This window comes from Taudactylus pleione, unplaced genomic scaffold (assembly GCF_031769625.1).
Source record: "Taudactylus pleione unplaced genomic scaffold, aTauple2 ptg000434l, whole genome shotgun sequence".
In the NCBI taxonomy this organism is placed as follows: Eukaryota; Metazoa; Chordata; class Amphibia; order Anura; family Myobatrachidae; genus Taudactylus; species Taudactylus pleione.
Genome location: NW_028284836.1, coordinates 6159574 through 6185607, shown reverse-complemented (window position 1 = coordinate 6185607; position 26034 = coordinate 6159574). Strand labels below are relative to the sequence as shown.

The following is a 26034-nucleotide window of genomic DNA, read 5'->3' as shown; positions in this document are numbered from 1 at the left end:
CCGCAAGAAATTTCATCAGTGCATTAATAGCGTCTATCTCTGTTTCAGGCCGATATTCACAGTGACGTCTATCAGTATCTGACGGCACCAGCCCAGCTTCCCAAACCTTGAAATTATGCTTCATGACACATTTATAAACATTTACTAACATGTTACATTATGATAAGGGTTTCAACTCAGGATTTGCCACCAAAACCCTCATACACTCACTGGTCATATCCAGATTGGACTACTGTAACCTCCTCCTATCTGGCCTCCCTGACTCCCATCTTTCTCCTCTCCAGTCTGTCCTCAATGCTGCTGCTCGGCTCATCTTCCTCTCCAAACGCTCTACACCTGCCTCCCCTCTCCTACACGCCCTACACTGGCTCCCCTTCCCTTTTAGAACCCAATTCAAGGTTCTCACACTTGCTTACAAAGCCCTCACCCATTCCTCTCCAATTTACATCTCTGATCTCATCTCCCTCCACTCTCCTGGCCACCCCCTTCGCTCAACCAATGCACACTGCCTCTCATGCCAACTGATTACTTCCTCCCACTCCCGCCTCCAAGACTTTGCCCGTGCTGCTCCCTACCTTTGGAACTCTCTCCCTCTCCCTATCAGACTCTCCTCCTCTTTGCAATCCTTCAAACGGGCTCTCAAGACCCACTACTTCATCAAAGCCTTCCAGCTCCCATCCTAACTTGCTGCAACATGCTCCTTCCTCCGTTTACCCCATCTGTGTCACACCTGTCTGTCTGCCCCTCCCCTTTAGAATGTAAGCTCTTACGAGCAGGGCCTCTACCCACTTGTGCTTCTCCTTACTTTACTTTCACCTACTTCTTACCCCCCACCAGTGCACCTAACACTTGGTTGCTTACGCTCTGTTGCATATCTAGGTGTTATGGTCACTTATGTATCAATGTATATTATCCATGTCCTTGTCCTATTTTTTACTGTAAGTCCGTTATTTGTTTATGTACTGTGTAAGGCGCTGCGGAACACTTGTGGCACCATATAAATAAACGATAATAATAATAATAATGGATACAGGTGGGATAATTATATAAAATAGATTAACTCCCTAAACTGAAATTATTAATGATTAATTCTGAAATCATGGCCAATTGGTTCAATTGAGGACAGAAGTGGCCTTAGTAAGATAGATTGAAATGCATCTTCAGCTGAACGTTGCAGCCATTAAAGTTTTATAGCGATAACACTAAAATATTTGTTTTGTGTGTAGTTTTTACTTTCCCCTTATTTTTCTTGTTGGCAGGTGAAAATGGTATCACATGTTGTCAGTGTTGTGTTGGCAAATTTCCTAAATCCGCACTGATAATTTTTTTTTTTTTACGTACAGCTTCAATACATTCTGTATACCTCCCATTATAAAAGAACACAAGTTAATGCATTATATATATGTAGTTTGGGGAATGTTTTTAGGTCTGAAATGCAGCGCTGAAACTATCCTGCATAACCTGCCTTATACTGTAGGTCCAGTGCTGCTGTGCTAGATAAATCCGTCTGCAAGTGCCGGTGGGTTCGATTTAGACCCGCTCGCTAGATGCGTATGCAAATTCTGCTAAGTGACGGCAAGGCAGGCGAGCCCACTATGTCTTGGCGTGCGATCACTCTGTGTATGCAGACGTCCAACAGCCTGTCTTAAGACGCCCACTTGTGCAGGTCACTTCCTGTGTATGTTTATGCAACCATCGGAAGTGAACACAGCGCTTATGGCTGACCCTACCGCAAGCACTGCGAGTGCTTCAGTGTGAAATACAACCAATTGACGTGTACTATGTCGCTGCCTCTTAATTCTGCACGCCTCTGAAATGTCGTTGAGATGCTCAGGCACGCCTGCGTTCCCACCTCCGCTCCCCCGTTTGTAGTGGCCAGCCCCTGTCACCCAGGGGCAGAGCCGTAACTAGACTTTTTGGTGCCCTGTGCCAGAAATGGCATTGGTGCTCCCCCCTATTTTCTAAATAGGGAGATAGCACACCCGAAAAAAGGCCATGGCCGAGATAGGGGAGGCCAGGAGATCCTGGGGATAAAATAAGAGGAAGCTACAATTGAGAATGATAATAAACAGAAAATTGACAGGCCCAAACAGCGCCCCCTGCCCTGCGGTGCCCTGTGCTATGGCACTGGTAGCACCACCCTAGTTACGGCCCTGCCCAGGGGCGTAGAGAGCCCTGTCGGGCCCAGGTGAATGGCATAATTGTGGAAGGCGTGGCCACGCCCCCTTGAGCACAAAAAAACACACTTTTGCAGTGCCGCAAAAGGGGGGCGCTGTGAGCCCCTCAGCCCGGCGCAAAAGCCATGGGGGGCGTGATCAGTGTGATCGCTCCCCCCAACAGACATAGGATACTGCTGTGTGCTGGGCTGCTGTGAGGGAGAGAGAAGGGAGGGGGGGCGGCGCCGGACCCGGGCCCCCGCTGGGCCCCTTAAGAAGCCTGGGTAAATAGTATCCCCTCCCCTCTCGGCGCCCCTGCTGTCACCACCCTCAAATGGCTTCTACTGTCATTTACTCAGCTGGGCAGTCTATGCGCAGTGATCGTATGCTTCCCGATCCCTCTCACTGGTTCACGCACGTGCAGATTGCAACCAATCGGCTGGCTGCGTGCGAGAAGGTCTGAATCGGGCCCTATATTCTATAGACATCCCTCAGTCATAGTTATCAACTGTCCCTAGTGTCCAGAAACATTCCCGGGTTGTCAAGATTTGTCTGGTATACAACATGGCTTCTTTCACTGTATATAGGTGTCCGGCGCGTGCCGCACATTAATGTTGTTTCTGTCTGTTTGTTCCAAGTTGGCGCAAAAACGAGTGAACTGATTTTCCTGAAAACCGCATCATTGTGTAGTAGAAACTCCTAGAAATAACCTGAACTTTGTTTCATCTCCATCATCAAGTTAAAGCCGAGCACCATGTGCGTGGCCGGTAAGGGGTGGTTGGAGAGGTGCTTTCGGCCAGCGATCACATGAATAGGATAGGCTACATAGCAGTCCGTGCACAGGGCACACAGTGACATTGGTGTGAGTGGTGGGTGAATAGGAGAGGTTACATAGCAGTCTGTGCACAGGGTGTGAGAGGTGGGTGAATAGGACAGGTTACATAGCGGTCTGTGCACAGGGCACACAGTGACATTGGTGTGAGTGGTGGGTGAATAGGATAGGTTACATAGCAGTCTGTGCACAGGGCACACAGTGACATTGGTGTGAGAGGTGGGTGAATAGGAGAGGTTACATAGCAGTCTGTGCACAGGGCACACAGTGACATTGGTGTGAGTTGTGGGTGAATAGGAGAGGTTACATAGCAGTCTGTGCACAGGGCACACAGTGACATTGGTGTGAGAGGTGGATGAATAGGACAGGTTACATAGCGGTCTGTGCACAGGGCACACAGTGACATTGGTGTGAGTGGTGGGTGAATAGGAGAAGCTACACAGCAGTCTGTGTACAGGGCACACAGTGACATAGGTGTGAGTGGTGGGTGAATAGGAGGCTACATAGCAGTCTGTGCACAGGGCACACAGTGACATTGGTGTGAGAGGTGGGTGAATAGGACAGGTTACATAGCGGTCTGTGCACAGGGCACACAGTGACTGAGGTTCTGAATTTGTTGTGGACACAGGAGCAGACACAGAAGCAGACTTAAATGAAAAATGGGGTTTTTAATAAGTGACTTAGAAGACATGGGAATGGCAAACAAAAAGTCCAGGTATAGCACTAAAGTGCACTTGTTAACTGTAGTGAGGGTTAATGTACAAATGTCCAGATAGTGACGGGCAGGAACAGTCCAGTATAAGTATGGTGAGCTAAAACAGAATGCAGGCTTGATGAGCTGTAACTGAGTGCAGGTTTGATGAGCTGTAACTGATGCAGGTTTGATGAGCTGTAACTGATGCAGACAGAGGTAGTGAAGTCCAGCTGGGAGTGAAATGAAGCAAGGTGCAGGGAAACAGCAGGTTCAGGTACTCAGGCAGGTAAGAAGGTATATGGAGGGTGCAGGGTAAGTCCAGCAGGCAAGGTTCAGGCTAGTAGCGTAACAGACAGGCAGGCAGATAAGGCACAGGTACTCTCTCTCAGCCGCAGCTGAGAAACACGTTGCACTGGCAAAGGAAGGAAGACTCTGGACCTTCCTAAATACTCAGTGCCGCGCTGTGACTGGCTGGAATGAGCACATGACCTACCAGGGTTGGACAGCTGGGATCACATGGCCGCTGGCAAGATGGTGGCGCCCATGCCACCGGAACGGAAACACTGCCAGACCTCACCAGGCCTATTGAAAATGTGACCACACACGACCACGCGCAGCCAATGTACCCCCCCCCTTATGGGTGGCCTCAGGACACTCACCAGGCTTCTCCGGATGGGCAGCATGGAACCTCTTGATGAGTGCAGGAGCATAGACCCTCCAGTCTAGTAGGTACTGCAAATGTCCTCTGTGGAGACGGGAATCCAAGACCTGGGAGACCTCAAACTCTATGCCCCTCTCAGTCTGGACACGGGGAGAAGCAGACAGGACTCTGCGGAACTTGTTTAGCACCAGAGGTTTCAACAGGGAGACATGAAAGGAATTGGGGATTTCCAGATAAGGGGGTAGCTGAAGGCGATAAGCCACGGGGTTAATGACCTCTAAGATGGAGAAGGGCCCGATGAAGCGTGGAGCAATTTTCATGGATGGCACTCAAAGTCGTAGGTTCCGAGTGGACAACCAGATCTGGTCATCAACTCGCATATGTGGTACTTTCCTACGCCTCTTATCAGCTTGAAATTTGTAACGGGAGGATGCCTTCTCCAGGTCAGAACGAACTTGAGACCAGTTTGAAGCAAATCTCCGTACAGTGTCTTCTACAGCTGGGACGTCAAAGATGGGCAGACACTGAGATTCAGGGACCCATGGATGTAGGTCGTAGACCACTTGGAATGGTGTTTGGTTCGTGGAAGAGTGGTAGGAGGCTTTATGCGCAAATTTAGCCCATGGCAGCAATACAGACCAATTGTCTTGGGAAGATGTCATAAAAATCCTCAGGAAGGTCTCCAGATCTTGATTAACCCTCTCAGTGGAACCGTTGCTTTGTGGGTGATAAGCCATAGAAAAATTTAGGTATACTTGCAATAAGAACATAAGGCTCTCCAAAATTTTGCTGTGAACTGAACACCACGGTCAGAGACTATCTCAGCAGGAAGACCATGGAGACGGAAAATATGTTGAATGAACAAGTGAGCCAAGTCAGGAGCAGATGGCAATTTCTTTAGTGATATGTAATGAACCATTTTAGAGAATCGGTTTTCTACGATCTAGATGGTAGTGAACCCTTGAGAGTTCGGCAAATCTGTGACGAAGTCCATGGAAAGATAACTCACCAGCCGGTGCCTGATGTGAAGATTTATGCTGGGCACACGAAGAACATGAAGAAATAAATTCCAACACGTCTGCTTTCATGGATGGCCACCAATAGCCTCTCTTTAAAAACTCCAAGGTCTTCCGAGTACCTGAGTGACCTGCAAAGCAAGAGGAATGAGCCCAGGTGAGGAGCTGCTTCCTTAACTCCGGGGGCCACAAAGGACTTCCCTGTAGGAGGCTGTAACTGTACGGTGGCAAAGACTATTGACTCCAAAATAGGGGCATCTTGTTGATTCTCTGACTTGTCATCACAGAGGAAAAGATCTGGACAGGGCATCTGCCTTTTGATTAAGGGCTCCAGACCGGAAGGTCAGGGTGAACTGGAACCGAGCAAAAATGGTCCGTGAAGACAGTGAAGGGAAATTTGGCCCCTTCCAGCATGTATCTCCATTCTTTTAATACTACTTTTACTGCTAGAAGTTCTTGTTCACCAATGGCTACGGCCCAGAGGAACGTTGTTGGACCGATGCCCGAGATGTCTATGCTCCTGCACTCATCAAGAGAAGAACCCACAGGGATGAACTCGATTGTCATCATAACGCTGGGAGAGAACTGCACCCACGGCCTCTGATGAGGCATCCCCCTCCACTAGAAATGTGCTATCCAGATCTGGTTGTCGTAAGACTGGAGCTGAAATAAATGCCTGTTTTAAAAGTTGGAAGGCAGTCTCTGCCTCAGGCGACCATTGGGCAGGGTTAGCGTCTTTTCGGGTCAATGCAGTAATGGGAGCCAACAATGATGAAAATCCTTTAATAAAACGTCTGTAGTAGTTGGCAAACCCAAGCAATCTCTGGATGGCTTTCAAAGTTTGAGTAAGGGACCAATCCAAAATCGCCTGCACCTTCTTTGCACCTTCGCCTGCACCTTCTTTGCTGGAGCCAGAGATGATGTAACCAAGGAATGGTACACTGGGAACCCCAAAGACACATTTCTCTAGTTTGCAATAAAGGTGGTTCTTTCTCAGACTGGACAATACTTCCTTCACATGTTCAAGATGTTTAGTTACAGATGACGAAAAAATCAATATATCGTCCAGGTAAACTACAACCAAAACGTACAACAGGTCCCGGAAAATCTCATTAACAAAGCCCTGAAACACGGCAGGGGCATTGCACAACCCAAAAGGCATCACAAGGTATTCAAAGTGTCCATCTCTAGTATTAAAGGCGGTCTTCTATTCATCACCAGCACGAATGCGGATGAGATTATAAGCCCCTCTCTCAGATCAAGCTTAGAGAATATGATGGACCCTTTAACTCTGTCAAACAATTCTGTGATCAGGGGAAGAGGATACCGATTCTAAATAGTTATATCATTAAGGCCCCGGTTATCTATACAAGGTCTTAGGCCTCCGTCTTTCTTGCCAACAAAAAAGAAGCCAGCTCCAGCGGGAGAGGTGGAAGGTTGAATAAACCCCTTTGCTAGGTGGTCCTGGATGTACTCTGACATGGCTTGAGTCTCAGGCACGGATAGAGGATAGGTACGACCATGGGGTGGCATCTTGTCAGGCAGCAACTCGATAGGACAGTCCCATTCTCTGTGGGGAGGTAAGATGTCCGCCTGTTGCTCGGAAAAAACATCAGAGAACATCTGGTACTCCATGGGTATAGCTGGAGATGGTAACGAAGCTGTCTTTCTTACAGGTCATATTTTGGGAAGAAATTATTTCTGACAGTCAGATCCCCATAAAAGAATCTGCATTGAGCACCAGTCTATCCTGGGATTATGTTGGCGTAACCAGGGTAGTCCTAACATGATTTCTTGAGAAGCCTCTGGTATCACTAAGAACTTTAAAGACTCGGAGTGGAGTGCCCCAACTCGAACTAATACTGGTTGAGTTTCCTTGGTGACCACTCCTTTAGCTAGAGGATGTCCATCTATAGAAGTAAGGGAAATTGCTTGCTTGAGAGATGAACAAGGAATCTGTAGTTTATCAACTAGGCTGGAAGTCATGAAGTTTCCGGCTGCTCCAGATTCTAATAGAGCAGAGACAAAGACAGGGTTGGGTTTCAGATCCAAAGCTAAGGAAATCTTGAAATCTTTAGTATTTGGGGATGGGCAAATAACTCCTAACTTGATGTCCCCAAGGTCAGTTAGGAATGGGCATTTCCCGACTTGCAGGAGCAGGAGGCCACCAGGTGACCCGAATCTCCGCAGTACAGACAGAGGTTTTTTAACATCCTTTTCTGACATACCTCTTTGGAGAGATGGGTTTGGTTCACCTGCATGGGCTCCTCATCTATAGGAGGATGGGGTGGACGGGTAGGCAAGGGAGACGTAAATTACCTTTGCCGGTCAGTTCTGTGCTTTCCAGCCTGACGTTCTCTGAAGCGTAGGTCAATTTTGTTGCAGAGTGAGATCACATCATTTAATTTGGTAGGAAGCTCACGGGTAATCAGGTCATCTTTTAATTGGTCGGACAGACCATGACAAAAGGCTGAGGTGAGGGCCTCCTCATTCCACTTAAGCTCTGATGCCAATATTTGAAACTGTACGGCATATTGGCTGACAGGACGGGTTCCTTATCTCAGGGTCATGATGCTGGACGATGCTGACACTGTGCGTCCAGGTTCAGCGAAAATCCTCCTGAATGAAGATACAAAGCCTGTATAATTATCCAGCAGCGAGTCTGAACGCTCCCAGAGTGGGGAGGCCCAATACAGAGCCGAGCCGGTCAGCAAGGACACGATGTATGCCACTTTTAAAAAAACACGACAGAGCTTAGGATTGCCGTCAAATTTGCTTGGCATGGGTAGATGTAGATGAGGGGATACCCTGGTCCCTGTATTACCAGGCACAGGAGGAGGTGAAGTTGCTGATACCCCAGGGGTGATTAACGAGGTTTGCAGAGTATCTTGGCATTTAGACATCTCCTGTAGGAACTGGGCCATTTGATGTTGCATAGCTTCCAGGTTTTCTAAACGAATAGGTTTTCTAAACGAACAGCGAAATAAATCCACTCCAGACTCCTGTTCCGTGGCCGGATCCATGGGGCCAGTGCAAACTGTGAGGTTCTGAATTTGTTGTGGACCCGGGGTGTTGATAGAAGCAGACACAGGAGCAGACTTAAATGAAAAAGTGGGGTTTTTAATAAGTGACTTAGAAGACATGGGAATGGCAAACAAAAGTCCAGGTATAGCACTAAAGTGCACTTGATAACTGTAGTGAGGATTAAAGAACAAATGTCCAGATAGTGACAGGCAGGAACAGTCCAGTATAAGTATGGGGAGCTAAAACAGAATGCAGGTATGATGAGCTGTAACAGAATGCAGGAATGATGAGCTGTAACTGAATGCAGGAATAATGATCTGTAACATATGCAGGAATGATGAGCTGTAACAAATGCAGGAATGATGAGCTGTAACAAAATGCAGGTTTGGTGAGCTGTAACTGATGCAGACAGAGGTAGTGAAGTCCAGCTGGGAGTGAAATGAAGCAAGGTGCAGGGAAACAGCAGGTTCAGGTACTCAGACAGGTAAGAAGGTATATGGAGGGTGCAGGCTAAGTCCAGCAGGTTGGAGCAGGCAACGTTCAGGCTAGTAGCGTAACAGGCAGGCAGGCAGGCAGGTAAGGCACAGGTACTCTCTCTCAGCCGCAGCTGAGAAACACATTGCACTAGCAAAGGAAGGAAGACTCTGGACCTTCCTAAATACTCAGTGCCGCGCTGTGACTGGCTGGAATGAGCACATGACCTAACAGGATTGGACAGCTGGGATCACATGGCCGCAGGCAAGATAGCAGCGCCCATCCCAACGGAACGGAAACAGCACCAGACCTCACCAGGCCTAGTGACAATGTGCCTGCACAGGACCACATGCAGCCAATGCCCCTCACCAAACACCAGCACCACTGCCAGAGACCCCCCGCCACAACGACCTCACAGGTAATACCCGGCGGGTACCATGCCGAGAAACCCTGGCCGTGACAGTGACATAGGTGTGAGAGATGGGTGAACAGGATAGGCTACATAGCAGTCTGTGCACAGGGCACACAGTGACATAGGTGTGAGTGGTGGGTGAATAGGATAGGTTACATAGCAGTCTGTGCACAGGGCACACAGTGACATTGGTGTGAGTGGTGGGTGAATAGGAGAGGTTACATAGCAGTCTGTGCACAGGGCACACAGTGACAGTGGTGTGAGTGGTGAGTGAATAGGATAGGTTACATAGCAGTCTGTGCACAGGGCACACAGTGACATTGGTATGAGAGGTGGGTGAATAGGAGAGGTTACATAGCAGTCTATGCACAGGGCACACAGTGACATTGTTGTGAGTGGTGGGTGAATAGGATAGGTTACATAGCAGTCTGTGCACAGGGCACACAGTGACATTGGTGTGAGTGGTGGGTGAATAGGAGAGATTACATAGCAGTCTGTGCACATGGCACACACTGACATTGGTGTGAGAGGTGGATAAATAGGTTACATAGCAGTCTGTGCAGAGGGCACACAGTGACATTGGTGTGAGTGGTGGGTGAATAGGAGAGGTTACATAGCAGTCTGTGCACAGGGCACACAGTGACATTGGTGTGAGTATTGGGTGAATAGGATAGGTTACATAGCAGTCCGTGCACAGGGCACACAGTGACATTGGTGTGAGAGGTGGATGAATAGGAGAGGTTACATAACAGTCTGTGCACAGGGCACACAGTGACATTGGTGTGAGAGGTGGATGAATAGGAGAGGTTACATAACAGTCTGTGCACAGGGCACACAGTGACATTGGTGTGAGTGGTGGGTAAATAGGAGAGGTTACATAGCAGTCTGTGCACAGGGCACACAGTGTCATTGGTGTGAGTGGTGGGTGAATAGGATAGGTTACATAGCAGTCTGTGCACAGGGCACACAGTGACATTGGTGTGAGTGGTGGGTGAATAGGATAGGTTACATAGCAGTCTGTGCACAGGGCACACAGTGACATTGGTGTGAGAGGTGGGTGAATAGGACAGGTTACATAAAAGTCTGTGCACAGGGCACACAGTGACATTGGTGTGAGAGGTGGATGAATAGGAGAGGTTACATAACAGTCTGTGCACAGGGCACACAGTGACATTGGTGTGAGTGGTGGGTGAATAGGAGAGATTACATAGCAGTCTGTGCACAGGGCACACAGTGACATTGGTGTGAGAGGTGGATAAATAGGTTACATAGCAGTCTGTGCACAGGGCACACAGTGACATTGGTGTAAGTGGTGGGTGAATAGGAGAGGTTACATAACAGTCTGTGCACAGGGCACACAGTGACATTGGTGTGAGTATTGGGTGAATAGGATAGGTTACATAGCAGTCCGTGCACAGGGCACACAGTGACATTGGTGTGAGAGGTGGATGAATAGGAGGTTACATAAGTCTGTGCACAGGGCACACAGTGACATTGGTGTGAGAGGTGGGTGAATAGGATAGGTTACATAACAGTCTGTGCACAGGGCACACAGTGACATTGGTGTGAGTGGTGGGTGAATAGGATAGGTTACATAGCAGTCTGTGCACAGGGCACACAGTGTCATTGGTGTGAGTGGTGGGTGAATAGGAGAGGTTACATAGCAGTCTGTGCACAGGGCACACAGTGCCGTGAGTGGTGGGTGAATAGGAGAGGTTACATAACAGTCTGTGCACAGGGCACACAGTGCCATTGGTGAGTGGTGGGTGAATAGGAGAGTTACATAACAGTCTGTGCACAGGGCACACAGTGACATTGGTGTGAGTGGTGGGTGAATAGGATAGGTTACATAGCAGTCTGTGTACAGGGCACACAGTGACATTGGTGTGAGAGGTGGGTGAATAGGACAGGTTACATAAAAGTCTGTGCACAGGGCACACAGTGACATTTGTGTGAGTGGTGGGTGAATAGGAGAGGTTACGTAACAGTCTGTGCACAGAGCACACAGTGACATTGGTGTGAGTGGTGGGTGAATAGGAGAGTTACATAGCAGTCTGTGCACAGGGCACACAATGACATTGGTGTGAGTGGTGGGTGAATAGGAGAGGTTACAAAGCAGTCTGTGCACAGGGCACACAGTGTAATTGTTGTGAGTGGTGGGTGAATAGGAGAGGTTACATAGCAGTCTGTGCACAGGGCACACAGTGCCATTGGTGTGAGTGGTGGGTGAATAGGAGAGGTTACATAAGTCTGTGCACAGGGCACACAGTGCCATTGGTGTGAGTGGTGGGTGAATAGGAGAGTTACATAACAGTCTGTGCACAGGGCACACAGTGACATTGGTGTGAGTGGTGGGTGAATAGGATAGATTACATAGCAGTCTGTGCACAGGGCACACAGTGCCGTGAGTGGTGGGTGAATAGGAGAGGTTACATAACAGTCTGTGCACAGGGCACACAGTGCCATTGGTGAGTGGTGGGTGAATAGGAGAGTTACATAACAGTCTGTGCACAGGGCACACAGTGACATTGGTGTGAGTGGTGGGTGAATAGGATAGGTTACATAGCAGTCTGTGTACAGGGCACACAGTGACATTGGTGTGAGAGGTGGGTGAATAGGACAGGTTACATAAAAGTCTGTGCACAGGGCACACAGTGACATTTGTGTGAGTGGTGGGTGAATAGGAGAGGTTACATAGCAGTCTGTGCACAGGGCACACAGTGACATTGGTGTGAGAGGTGGGTGAATAGGACAGGTTACATAAAAGTCTGTGCACAGGGCACACAGTGACATTGGTGTGAGTGGTGAGTGAATAGGAGAGGTTACATAGCAGTCTGTGCACAGGGCACACACTGACATTGGTGTGAGTGGTGGGTGAAGGTGCTGCTGCCACCAGTCTGTATAGCGCTGCTGGTCACCTGGGCCACTCCCACGACAGGGCCCCCATGCCAAGCAACACAACTAGAACACCTAAAATAAAACAAAGGTTGGCAGAAGCGATTACAAGCTGCAGACAACAGGTAATATAATAATAATTAATGTTATTGTTATTATTTTATTGTTCCCATTTATTTTCTTTTTAAGTTGTGTTCTACAGTTGTGTCCTCACATACTAGTTGTCCAGTTGCCATATGGAGCGAGGTGCCTGGCACATCTGAGACGCTCTGAGAGAGGCGTACCAAACTTTTCTTTAAATTTTGCGTCATATTCGCAAACCCAGCGGAATACTAGAGATGCCGGGCTGTGACTTTATTGGCACAGGGATTGGTTTTACACGCGTACAAAGCCACAGATGTAGCACAAGGGACCTTAGCGTGAGGAAAATCCGCGGACACTCGCATCAGAGCCCTCCTTACAGAGAATCAGGGCCTGACTTACGGATCGCAATTGCAACAGCGTACGCAGATCGTCCGATGGTGCGTACTGCGCATGCACAATGATAGCACTGCGATCACACTGCAATCACGCACGCACATAGAAAGTCATCGCAGAGTGAGTGACGGGACGTCAGCGTCTAGGGTTGTGATGGGGGAGCGGTCGGAGAAACACGGTTGCTGGTGTGTCTGTCCATTTCAATGCCATTTCCTGGGCGTGCATAAATTAGCCACTGTGACGGCATACGCAACTTGTGTACTCACTGCGTGCGGTGAGGTTAGCGTTTTCTGAGTCAGGTCAGACCTTTTGTAATTGTGCGTGAGGGTTCGATGTTACGCGATGTTACTGATAAGTACGCAGAACTGCCAGATCTTACGGATGTCCAAAAGCGTTAGTGGGCGTCTCTATGCCGGAAGAGCAGTTGCAGACATTAGCATATTTTTGCAGCTGAACTGCGTGCGTAATAGCGATTCGTAGTGAATCACGCCTTCAGCCGCACACAGATGTACAAATGGAGCACACCCCAGCGTCTGCTAGCACTGTAGTGTTGTCACTTTTAGTTGTTTGAATTATGCAAATAAGATGCAGATTTTGATTGAAAAATTCCCCCCGTCACCCCCCCCCCGTAATGGTGACAGCCTGTCACTCTGCGATGGACTATGGGCCTGCTTCAGACCCGCTCGTAAGCGGGTTGGTGGTGGGGCACTGCGCACGCGCCGCGCACATGCGCAAGCCCTGTAACAAGAGAGAAATTCACTCGCTCCGGGGCTCGCTACAAACGGGGCGGCTGTCGATGTTGATCGACAGCTCGCCCCGTATTGTAGGCGGGGAGGGGGGGTGGCTACACAAACGGAGACGTTTCTTCAAACGGAGACGTTCCCGAAGGAACGTCTGCCGTTTGTGGGAGGCACCACTGACATCACCATCTGTTAGAGCAGGAAGCTCTCTGGGGCTTGCGACGGACGAGACCCTACCACAAGGGTCTCGTCGCAAGTCCCGATGGTTACCCACAGCTTAGCGAGCAGCCAGGAGGCCGCAACAAAAAAAAAAAAAATGCCCTGATTCAGAGCGAGCACTCTTCAAGAGCGTCCGGCTCTGAATCAGGCCCTCTGTTCGTCCGTTGGCGCAGTGCAGGTTATACACATACGCGATGGCAAACAACCGCTCGATCCGCGTCCGTAATCACCATCGCGTACGCTCCTGAATCAGGCCCTCTGTCACTAACAAATCGTACAGCGACATGGACTATGCTGGCACTATGTAAGCAAAATGTTAATCACATGCTCATAAGTGCTAATACGACCATTCCGTACTGTGAGCTAATGGGCCTTGCCTGCAGTTCCAGCGGTTCCCAGCAGATGGCAGGCCAAGTGTTGCAGAGCATTCCACATCACAAGACACATGAGGCTGGAAGGAACAGGCAGTGAGAGGAGGGAGGCGGGGGGAGGTGGAAGATGCTCACAGCACCAGCAGCAAAAAATGGATGTGATGTAAATGCCGAGCCCAGACCAGGGATCCCTGCAAGGACCTGTGTGACGGACAGCACGGAGGCTGTCACAGCGTTGGGGCGTACAGGATAGGACCTCCAGGCCCATTTGTGGTGGTGTCTGTGGATGAAGACCAGGGTTAGCTGCACATATATATGCCTGCTCCTCTCTCCTTTGTGTGATTCCCAGGGGGGAATAAATTCTAGATAACAGTTCCCTAACTATGGAGAAAAACCCGTCCGTCCGTCCTGCTGTAGATGGAAAACGTTCCCAGCATTCGGCATCACTGGGGTGAAGAGCAGGAGATGTAGGATTTTCGGAAGAGCAACCTGTACGTTGCACAATTGAAATCATCCTCTTTATACATCGCCCCATCCCAGATATTTTAAAAAAATATATATCACTATTTATATTTTTCTTACATTGCACATTGACTTACAGGATTGGTGTTTTCAATCCGCTCTTCCCAGATTTTCTTATACGTATATATATATATATATTTATTTTTTTTCCGTCGCCGAGGGATGTTTGTGTATTCGTGGGATTTGAACATGCAGATTTTTTTCTTCTCTGGGTTTCTGTCACGAGTCGTGCCTGATTGAGGACACAAGATCCAGGCTTTGGGAGGAATTACATCCTGTTCTTTGATTAAAAACAACAGATTGCACAAGGGGGAACGGAGCGAGGCGAAAGGAGAGCATATGCCTGGCCCATGCTTAACATGAGAAGAATTGCACCTTCAACCTGGTGAGGCCGAGGAATGCACCTGTCCACCTAATCCCGAGACGGGTCCCAGTCGGTGGCTGTGGCTGACGCGATTGGCCGGTGATCACTTATTACCCCCTTACGCAAATGCCTGCTTTGTTTGGCGTGCACCGTACCGTGGAAAAAAGGCCCTTTGGGCCATGGACCTATTAAGGGAACACCTCCACCTTCCTTTAAATAACTTAAGGGATGTTTTCATAGATACATAGATGTGGCGAGAAATTATCAATATTGGGCGACCAGGTTTTGGGATTCTAAGTACAAGGACGGTGCGATGAGATTGAAGGAGAGCGGTGGACAGCTGAGAGGAGATGCGTGGTAGCCATGCTTGGTGTTTGAAGACAGCGGGCGTTGATTTTGCGCAAGTCATCCACCCTCAATCCCGTGTCTGCTAGGGTCAAGACATTTTCCATCTTCAGAAAGCTCAGTGGGATCTCTCTGGTTCTCGGTGGGAGAGAAGGTTACAATATACTTTCAGCAAAGATGCCTCGGAACCGGGCCTTTTCCGAGCCCGAGTACTCAGCCGAATACTCGGCAGACTATTCGGTCAGCCTGCCCTCGGACCCGGAGCATGGCGTCGGACGGACACATGAGGTCACAGTGCGGAGCTCCGGCTGCTGTCTCTGCTTGCCACGGTTTATGCGTCTGACTTTTGCACCGGAGTCACTGGAAAACCTCTACCAAACATATTTCCGCCGACAACGCCACGAGACGCTGCTGGTGTTGGTGGTCTTCGCCGCCCTCTTTGACTGCTACGTTATAGTCATGTGCGCTGTGGTCTACACCCAGGACAAGCTGGCTTCTACCTTGGTGGCTGCGGTCGGTCTCCTGGCACACCTCCTGCTGTTCGTCCTATGCAAGTTCGGCTTGTTACCGGATCGCATCTCCCGAAAGTTTGTCCCGTACATCCTGTGGATATTGATCGCTGCACAGATCTTCTCATACCTGGGCCTCAACTACGCCCACTTCCACGAAGCCAGCGACACCGTTGGCTGGCAGGCCTTTTTCGTGTTTTCTTTCTTCATTACTCTGCCCCTCCGTCTCACCCCAATTGTCCTGATCACCACTGTCTCCTGTGGAATACACACTCTGGTACTCGGGGTGACCATTGCCCAGCAGCAGCAAGGATCTATGGACACCAATGCTTTGTTACGTCAGGTGAGTACCGGGCTAACACCTCACACAAATTCTCAGGGGCATTCGGCAGAATGTGCAAAAGTTGCAAATCCACCCAAAAAAAAAAACATCTTGCAAAGTGGAGACCTGCATAAAATAGTCTTCATGTTTCATATGAAGTTGTGAAAATAATAGAATGTGTTTAGAAATTTGTATTTTTTTCACTTTTTCTGCGTGTAATAGTTCTGAAACTAATTTGCAACTTTTTCTTATCTGCCTTTTAAAAGAGGTGACTGTGAGCTGAGTGACGAAATATTTACTACACTATTGTCATTATTTTAGGTTGCATACCCCCTGAGCTTTGGAGGTCACACCACTGATACGGATAGACTATCCCGTGCAGGTGTCCTCTGATATCTGTCTGGTGCCAGGGTTTGGTGTGGGTTGGGGGCTGTAAGGAGTGTAGAGGAATGCTCGAGTATGTACAGATTATGGATTAATTAACAGATTATTAATACAGGTTGAGTCTCCCATATCTAAAATGCTTGGGACCAGGGGTATTTTGGATAACGGAATATTCCGTATTTCGGAATATTTCCATATCATAATGAATATCTTGGGAATGGGACCCCAATATACACACAGAATGCATTTATGTGTTATATACACCTTATACACATAGCCTGCAGGTAATTTTATAAAATATTTTTAATAATTTGTGCCTTAGACAAAGTTTGTGTACATTGAACCATCAAAAATCAAAGGTTTCATTATCTCAATCATGCCAAAATTATTCCGTATTTCGGAATATTCCGTATCTCGGAATATTTGGATATGAGAGACTCAACCTGTATAGTCCTAATGGCAAAAAAAGGATGGTTGTATAAGGGAAAATTAATGGGGATCCCTCTGGATACTCTTAGTTTTGGTGCGTATAATTCAGGTAGTTATTCATCGGTCATAGACGCAAACTGCCCCTAATTATATTAATATAGTTTATTTTCTAAATCCTATTTAGTTGTCAGTTTTACTTTTAATAATGTTTTATTTTAATGAAACCCAGAGAACGTCTGCATTAGTGGATCACAATGAGTTGTAAGGAAATAAATACAAATCGCCCGCTACCTGGGCCAGGAATGAGCAGAGTTGCAGCGATATATATATCGGTGGAGATGAGTTTTGCATGAGGTCATATCGCAGGGGTGCGAAGTTCCTGCAGTACAGTCGGCAAGTTTCGCTATAGGGTCAGGATTGGGCGCTGTACTTGTAACTTGGCATTTGGCAGAATGTATAGCCTATGTATGGAACGTGGACAGGGTCACGTCTTTCTGGTATGTGGTGGGGTTTGTATACTGGAACAAAAATGATAGGGGGGGGGAATTCCACTAAAGGGCACATTCCCTCCCGGGGAAACACAGAATATTCTGCAGCCAAATGAGAATATTCTGCAGGACAAATCGGAAAGCTTCTGTTACTCCGTATACTACAATTCTCAGCCCTATTGTCATTCATTATGTTTTGGGGTAGATGTATCAAATCTTGGGTAGAGATAAGGGGCTCGATTCAGACCCGCTCGCTAGATGCATATGCAAATTTCGGCAAGGCGATCGCACGGCAAGGCATTAGCACACCCACTATGTCTCAGTGTGTGATTGCATTGAGTATACAGGCGCCCACCAGCCTGTCTTTAAGACGCCCACTTGCGCACGTCATCTCCAGGAAGTGTATGCAACCATCGAGTACCATCGGCAGCGAACGCAGCGCTTATGGCTGAACATACCCTACTGCAAGCACTGCGAGTGAATCACACTGCCGGAGCCAGTGTGAAACAGAACCAGGTAACGTGTACTATGACGCTGCCTCTAAATTATGCACGCCTCCGAAACGGCGTTAGGATGCTCAGGCACGCCTGCGTTCGCACCTCCACTCCCCCGTTTCTAGTGGCCAGACCAATCACCACCCACAAACGGCCTCTCCTGTCACTCACTCAGCACAGCAGTCTATGTGCAGTGAGCGTATGCTTTCCCGATCGCTCACACTAGTTTGCGCAAATCGGACAGCTGCGTGCGAACGCAGCTTAGCGAGCGGGTCTGAATAGGCCCCAAAGTACCAACCAATCAGCTCCTAACTGTCACTTTACAGTGTTTGAAAAATGACAGGAGCTGATTGGCTGGTACTTTCCCTCTCTTCGTTTTATCTCTCCCCATGGTTTGATACCTCTCCCCCTCAGTTAATATTTGAGAGGACTATTTAAAGGCTAATTCCGCCTTCTAAATAGTGAAATTATTTTTTTCCCACCCTCTTTACCTGCATGGTCAGTCGCTCCCCAGGCGGCCCATCCCAGGTAATTATCAGAGCAATGTCATTTCGGCAGCAATGCTTTGCAAATCAGGTCCAACCCACCTTCCCCTCTGGTATAATCGAAGGGAATCCCAAAGACGGGATTAAAGTACAAAACTAATGGATGTTATGCCATGCCGGGTGATTACTTTAGGTTATATGCCAAAATCAGATGGGCACAACCTGAGAGCCAGCTACAATGTCCGTAATCCTGATATAACCACAGCCAAAAAGGTATATAAGATGCTGAGTTTAAGTTACACTAAGATACTTTCATTTCAGGGTTTTTCATGACCACATCTGACTATGGGCCTGATTCAGAGCCGGACGCAATGACCAGAGCGCTCGCTCTGAATCAGTGCCCTCCTCCATGAAAATGGAGCGGCCTCCTGGCCGCTCGCGTAGCATATGCGAGCGTCCATGATGATGGTCGCAATGGTCTTGACCATCGCGACCATCGGGCTTGCGACGGAGACCCTGCGGTAGGGTCTCGCTGCCGCAAGCCCTGGAGTGATTTTGGCTCTATCAGAGCCAAAATCACTCCCACTGACATCACTAGTGATGTCAGTGGGGCCGGTTTCAGACGGTAGGCGTTCCCATGGGAACGCCTCCGTCTGGCAGGCACGCCCACCAAAGGGGGCGTGCTGTCAATCAACATCGACAGCACGCCCCCTTTGGTGCGAGACCCAGAGCGATGGAGAGCCCGTCGCTCGCCGGGTCTCGCGCATGCTCAGTGGGGGAACTTCGACCCGCTTGCGAGCGTCCTGCGCTCGCGAGCGGGTCTGAATGACCCCCTATTTCCAGAGAACATTATTGCAGTGTTTTATTGGATGCACAAGAGCTAGCACTCAAAATGGAGTAGCAGACAAATAGTGACAGGTGTATGTCTGCATTTTCATTTCAGGGCAAACCGCAGCTAGGGCCTGATTCTGAGACGGTAATTTCACCACTGCACTGTCTTTGTATATAACGGGTGCGCCAAATTACGCTAAAGCTGCCGGAGGCGCCTCATGTAAATAGACACTCACTGCCATCGGATCAACTGCGTGACCATCGGCCATCTCAGTGACCCTCAGTTTACTCAGGATGTCCGGCAATATCTCGCTGCCGCTGCATCAAAGGACATCGCCACTGCCTTCGGCATGCCCAGATACCGAGGCCGACATTTTCTGCAATGTGGCCCATTTCCGCCCCCAAACGCCAGCAGCATGCCAATCATGCTGCGTCTTTTGGGGCACTGCAAGCGACAACGCAGGAGCTGATCTGTATATCAGAGATTTACGCATATATGGCTCCGTTTGGCATTGGGTGACTTAAATTAGGGGTTCTCAACCATAATCCTCAGGTATCACTAACAGTTCTTGTTTTCAGGATTTCTGTCTGCGGCAGCAGGTGGGATAATTACTGGCCCAGCAAATTAGATGAACTCACCTGTGCACGATCAAAAGAATCCTGAAAACATGACCTGTGGGTGCTATATGAGGACTATTGTTGGGAACTGGTGGCTAACATGAATGATCAGAGTGAGAGGACGTTGCGATGTCTGTATTATACAGTACGTGGCAGTTGTGTGCGTATAAAGCTTATTAGTACTTTGTTTGGGGTGCACCTAGAAATGCGTTTCGCCGCTGAGACGGGAGCCAGTCAGCAGAGAGACAGAGTGCACAGGTCACTACTGCTCACAAGCAAACTCGTCTCCTGACATACTCTGTGCTGATGTGAACATTCCATTCATCTTAATTGGGAGTAAAATGGGCGCCTATTACAGTAGAGTATTTTCGCAAATAAGGAGAGCTGTACTCGTCTCAGGATACCCTCCGGCAGCACCTTATTTATTACAGACCATCATTATTATATGCCTCTTACACTTACACGCTGACCTGAGCGAGCCGCACGCGTCCCCTTGCTGAACGTAACGGGCTTTCACAACGCCGTGGTCGTTAGCGTAGATGCCATCGGAATGTGTGCGCTATATAAATAACTGGTAATAAATAAATAAATTAATTATCGTGGTTGCGTGCGTTTAATTTTCTGGGCATATAACGCTACCAAAATGGTGCGTTCAAGCCCTGCGTCCACCACGCAAAATCGTAATAAAAAGGTTCTGTGACGCCAGTCACACAAACACCGTAATAATAAGTTTATTTTGTTTTATCGACTTTATTGGGTGCTGTGTCACATCACTTAACAAAAGAGTTACTAATTAGCTCCCCTTGTTAATTCGACGTGACTGTCGCTAAACCTCGACAAGAAAATGCTGGTGTGGCGCAGCTTCCGTCAGCGCACGCGAGAGGACCTGCGACGATGAAGTCCTGCCCAGCTCCATCTTCGTGTTATCTCGGCTTCCTGTGTGAATATTCATCTCTGTGATCTCAGCTGTCATTATTTCTACAAACAGACGCAACAATCTAAAACCAAGATCTGTCAGTGTATTCTGCAGATAGCGCGGCTGCTGTTACCAGATGATAAAAGAACACGGAACACGTTTCGGATCTAGGTCACCTATTAAGCATTTTCTTATAGTCGCCTAACATCTGCCGTAGATGTGACAGCAAAGCCCCCTGAGCGGGCAGTTTCCGCAGTTGAAGTCCCCATACGTTTTGCCCCGTCTGACTTGAGGATGCGTAAAAGTCTTTTTTTTCTGTTATTATATATATTTTTTTAATCTATATTTAGGCCTAAAACTATTTTTTTTTTCTTCTTTGACAAGTGGAACCGAGAGCTTCAGAGACTGGCCTGGCAAGGCCGCAAGTTAACCCTTATCGCTCCGGGTCAGTGTAACTTCTAGATAAATTGCAGCGATGATAGGTTTTGGGTTTTTTTTTTTTCATCGCTGGTATGTGTTGATGGATGATATCGTCCGCATCGCCGCAACTTGGTAAATAAGGGGTTTTTATTTCAGATTCGTAAACCTGATCCTGTATCAGATACAGCTTTGTGCTCTCAGCACTGGGCGTATTTTTAAAACTGCGCGTCAGTAATTTCTTTCTAAAATGGTCAGTAAAAAAGAAAAAAATTTAATAGTCCTGTAACCGCAGACATTGCATCGTATTCGGGGCCTGATTCACTACCGATTGCAATAGCGATTACGCACACAGGGGGTCATTCAGACCCGCTCGCGAGCGCAGAACGCTCGCCAAGCTGTCGCTCCGAGTCTCGCACCAAAGGGGGCGTGCTGTCGATGGTGACTGACAGCACGCCCCCTTTGGTGGGCGTGCCGGGGGCTTGGCTGCCAGACGGAGGCGTTCCCATGGGAACGCCTACCGTCTGGGTCCGGCCCCACTGACATCACTAGTGATGTCAGTGGGAGTGATTTTGGCTCTGATAGAGCTAAAATCACTCCAGGGCTTGCGGTCACCGAGACAGGGTCTGCCGCAGGGTCTCGTCGCAAGCCCGACGGTCGCGATGGTCTTGACCATTGCGACCATCTTTTTGGCCGCTCGCATATGCTGTGGGTGGTCACCCACAGCTATGTGAGCGGCCAGGAGGCCGCTCCATTTTTAGGTAGGAGGGCACTGATTCAGAGCGAGCGCTCTGGTCAGAGCGTCCGGCTCTGAATCAGGCCCACAGTTCAACTGCGATAGTATGCTAATCCATTGCGATCGCTATGCCGCTGCAGCATAACATAAGGACGCCCACTTTACCTAACACACATCCGTAAACCTTAGCAAGACAGCAAAACCATCAGTAACATGGAGTACCATCACATCCTCACACACACTTACACAGGCTCTGACCTTACTCAGAAATTGCTAACCGCATTGCACGCTATGAGGCCTCCGGCTGCGTAACCCATCGCAGTGGATAATTTATGCACGCCCATGCAATGGCACGCCTGCGTTTCGCCGACCCCCCCCCACGTCACGACCCACAAACGGCACTTCCTGTCAATCACTCTCCGATGGGTCTGTGTAGTCACTGGTTTGTGCACCAGTGCTGGTGCTGGTGTTCTGGTGGCTGGTTCACAATCGCAACAGATGGCAGTTGCGATCAGTAATGAATCAGGCCCTAAGATTGCATCTGTGAAAGGCTGACGTACACCCACCCAGCTATTTATAAAAAGCATGCAATACAAGGATCGGCCTGTAGGGGCAGTGTTTTATTGCAGTCTGTGGATGACATGCCATTATCTCTGAGAATACCATCCAGTTTATCTTCCTTATACAGATACATGAGAATGTGTAGAGGAAAAAAGACTTGTCTGAAGAGAAAGTGATACTGATATGTTGTAATTAACATTCCTTTATAAAGCCAGTAAACCCGTCACTGAATAGAACATATATATATATATGAAGTGCTATGCATTACTGGACTAAAACATATACATGAAGTAACTTGAGTACCTGTGCGGATATAGGTCTGGCCCAGTCTGCTACCTGGTGCGCAGGACACTGCATAGAAGGTGCTGTAACCGATAGCAACCAGATTGCCATGATTGTTTTTTAGTACAGTTTAGAATGTGGAAAACACTCCTTTGGTTGCTATGAGTTACGGCACTTCCTGTATGGTTGGTCTGTTCATATGGCTTCATAAACAGCCCCCACCGCTGAGGTGGCTTTTTTGGTGGTGTTTTTTTTTTTTTTAATTTCATTTATCTTTTGGCCAAATGTGTCCAGCCGGATCTGTGCTGAGCGGATGAGATCGCTGTCACTATTCTCTGGTAATTACGTCTGTTGTGTGTGCAGTTTGACTCACAATAACAAGATGTAAATGACTCTGTGTGATACTGCTGTATAACTAATTAGACTGAAAATACCCTCCAGAGATCACTTAGTTAATCTCCCAGATGGGACCCTGGGCTACGACTACTGAGCTATGCCTCTCCGCACTGAGGACGGTTATATGCAGTCTTGACAAGACACTTCTGCGTCGGGCCTTTATAGACCACGCCCCTGCGCAGAGAACACCCACATCGCAGATTTTTTTTTCTCACACCCCATAGAGGTGCGCAGGAAATTCTGTGATGTCGGGTTACTATATTAGCGGTGATGTGTTCTGCTGCAGATGCCGACCGCACATTGCCGCAGGCGATGAAAGTACGATTGGGAGCGATAAAATGGCAAAGTTCTGCCCTGTTCCAATGTGGACCAAAACCAATGTTATATGGACTTTTTTTATTCAAAATAATAAAATAATGGAAATCGAACAAAATAACATGTGATTCAGCACTAATGGTACAGAACTCCACCCTTCTCCCCTTACCCGAAACCAGCCCACCCCTACAACAACCCGCCACCTACAGAGCCAGCATGGCATCCGGTCAGAATTTCCACGCCAGAATGTTGACAGTGAGATATGTCGACCTGGACGTTATGTCAACACGTTTGTTATGTCGACATTGCCAATTAAAAATGTTGACATATCATCTAAGTGCTAAATCTAGGTTTACATTTAAAGTTCAGTCAAAATAGTGAAAAATGCTAATGTCAACATTTTGACTGTCGGCATTCACGGTGTTGACATACAATACCACACCCAGCTAGATTAACAAAGGGGTGGATGAGACTACAGCCCCAGGCCTCCGCTTAAAAATACGCCCATCATTGTGACCACATGACGATGACCGGCCGCCCTGTTAGCTGCGCGGTTTTCCATAAATCATAAGTATTAAAATTATATTTATATTTTCCTCAGAAAATTATGCAATCTTTCTACTTTCCTGTACACGCCCACATAGTACTGACCACACCCCCACATCACTGGCCACACCCCCACACATCACTGGCCACACCCCCACACATCACTGGCCACACCCCCACAGCACTGGTCACACCTCCTCTGCTTCTCGCAACAGGCCTTTAATCCGGCCCTGCCCGCCTCGCACATTCGGCTGCGCCTCCGATGACGCGGAGCTCCCTTTTTAAATGATTTATGATGAACGTTATATTGAAGTTTAAGAGTAAATATTATATATGTAACATAAAGGAAAACTCAACCTGGAATGTGACTGTTTTACATTTCAAGAGCAGAAGTTTATACAGCGTATTATAATGTGTACTTCAACTTCACTACACATTTTTCCCTATGCACTTTTAGATCTAGCTATGTATCATCTCTGATTGTACCAATTATATTTAAACAGTAACATAGATCGCTCACTGCATTTAACCCCTTCAGCGCTTCTGTAGTTGTGGCTACGTGTAGCATGAAACTGAGAACTGGTGGATGTGACAAGTTAAAAGGGGGATGTGGTCAGGAAGCCGATGGGTGAAATGCCGACCGCCGGCTTCCCGACTGTCAAATCCCGGCAAGGTACTAATGGCAGGCGTCGAAAATCCCGACGCCTGTCATTAGACCTACACCGGGAGCCCGACGCCCGGCATACCGAAAGAAGGTGAGCCGGGTGCGAACAGCCGCCGGGGGGGAGGGGGGGGTTTGTGTTAGGTTTTAGGGCTCCCGGGGGGATTTAGGATTAGGCACCCCCTGGGAGGGTTAGGTTTAGGCTCGGGGACGGGGGGTTAGGTTTAGGCACTGGGGGGGAGGTTAGGCACCCCTAAAGGAGGGTTAGGATAAGGGGTAGGGACGGTTAGGTGTACTTACCAGAATTAGCGTTCAGGATCTTCACCTCTGCAGGCCTTCTGATGTCGGTATTAATACTATTAATACTGCAGCCGGCAGTATTACATACTGGTTCCCCTTGGAGGCAGTATATCGGCCCTGGAATACCAACACCAGTCAGAATGGTAGTTTTTGGGGTTAGGGTTAGGCACTAGGAGGAGGGTTAGGCTTCGGGAGGGGAGGGCTAGGTTTAAGCTGTGGGGGGGGGGGTTAGGTTAAGGCTGTGGGTGGGGAAAGGGGTTAGGATACTTCCCTGCAGGTGTTGGTATCCTAACCCTGTTGAGATGGCAGGACCGGAATTCTGACCGCCGCGATCTGAGCACCGGCATCCCGTAGCCAACCGATTGGTATATCTAATTCTTACGCTTAATACATTATTGGCAGCAATTGCAGGATGTCAGACGTGTACCGTGGGTTCTGCAGGTACTTGGAAGACATTTGCATAATGTAATTTCCCCACGGGTTCAGGCGATCCGCCATTAAATCAGTCACTATGAATGATCAATAACCCCATATATAGCACATGTAGATCGCCGTTCTATATCGCACTCTTTAGGTCAACATTTAACACATATACATCAATTATTATTTGACATTGTTACATGACCACGGAACAGCCGAACACTATATATTTTATATCCAACTAACTTATAGCAGATGGGACACAAGGTCATTGTTAATTAGCTTTTTAAAAATAAATGATTAAAGTTGTGATTATACACATAGGAATATTTGTTAATATACGGAAATATATGCAGTTGGCGGGCGGACAAGAACAATCACCAGTGAAGCTACTGCGACACCAAACGTGACAATGAGCGCGCTGTAATGTGCGTGGGTCATCGTTCTCCTGGGGTTTCCTCAAAGAGGGCCTATAATGGCCACTACCGGTCTGGTATGTTTCATCCGTGGAAGATGTCTCTGGGCTGGTAAACAAGACCTGGGAGCATTGGTTTTAATGTGACAGACCTCTCATAAATGGTTCAGTCTGAGCCTCTGTCCCCTGTCAGAAACTATTCTCCTTGTATTAAATGCTGTAGTCGGTGAATAGAGGGCCTGATTCAGAGCTGGACGCTCTGACAGAGCGCTTGCTCTGAATCAGGGCCGTCCCTTCTCCTTTTTGG

General features: G+C 48.2%; 1 protein-coding gene across 2 annotated transcripts in view; it reads left to right on the top strand.

Annotated features, from left to right (window-relative positions):
* Window positions 1-14082: 14082 nt before the first annotated feature.
* ADCY3 (adenylate cyclase 3) overlaps window positions 14083-26034 on the top strand; it is a 219802-nt gene continuing 207850 nt past the window's right edge. For both annotated transcript variants that reach the window (XM_088447575.1, XM_088447574.1), the window contains exon 1: window positions 14083-16054. In XM_088447575.1, coding sequence (XP_088303701.1) covers window positions 15380-16054 — 675 coding nt within the window. In that variant the 5' untranslated portion in view covers window positions 14083-15379. The remainder of the gene's footprint in view (window positions 16055-26034) is intronic.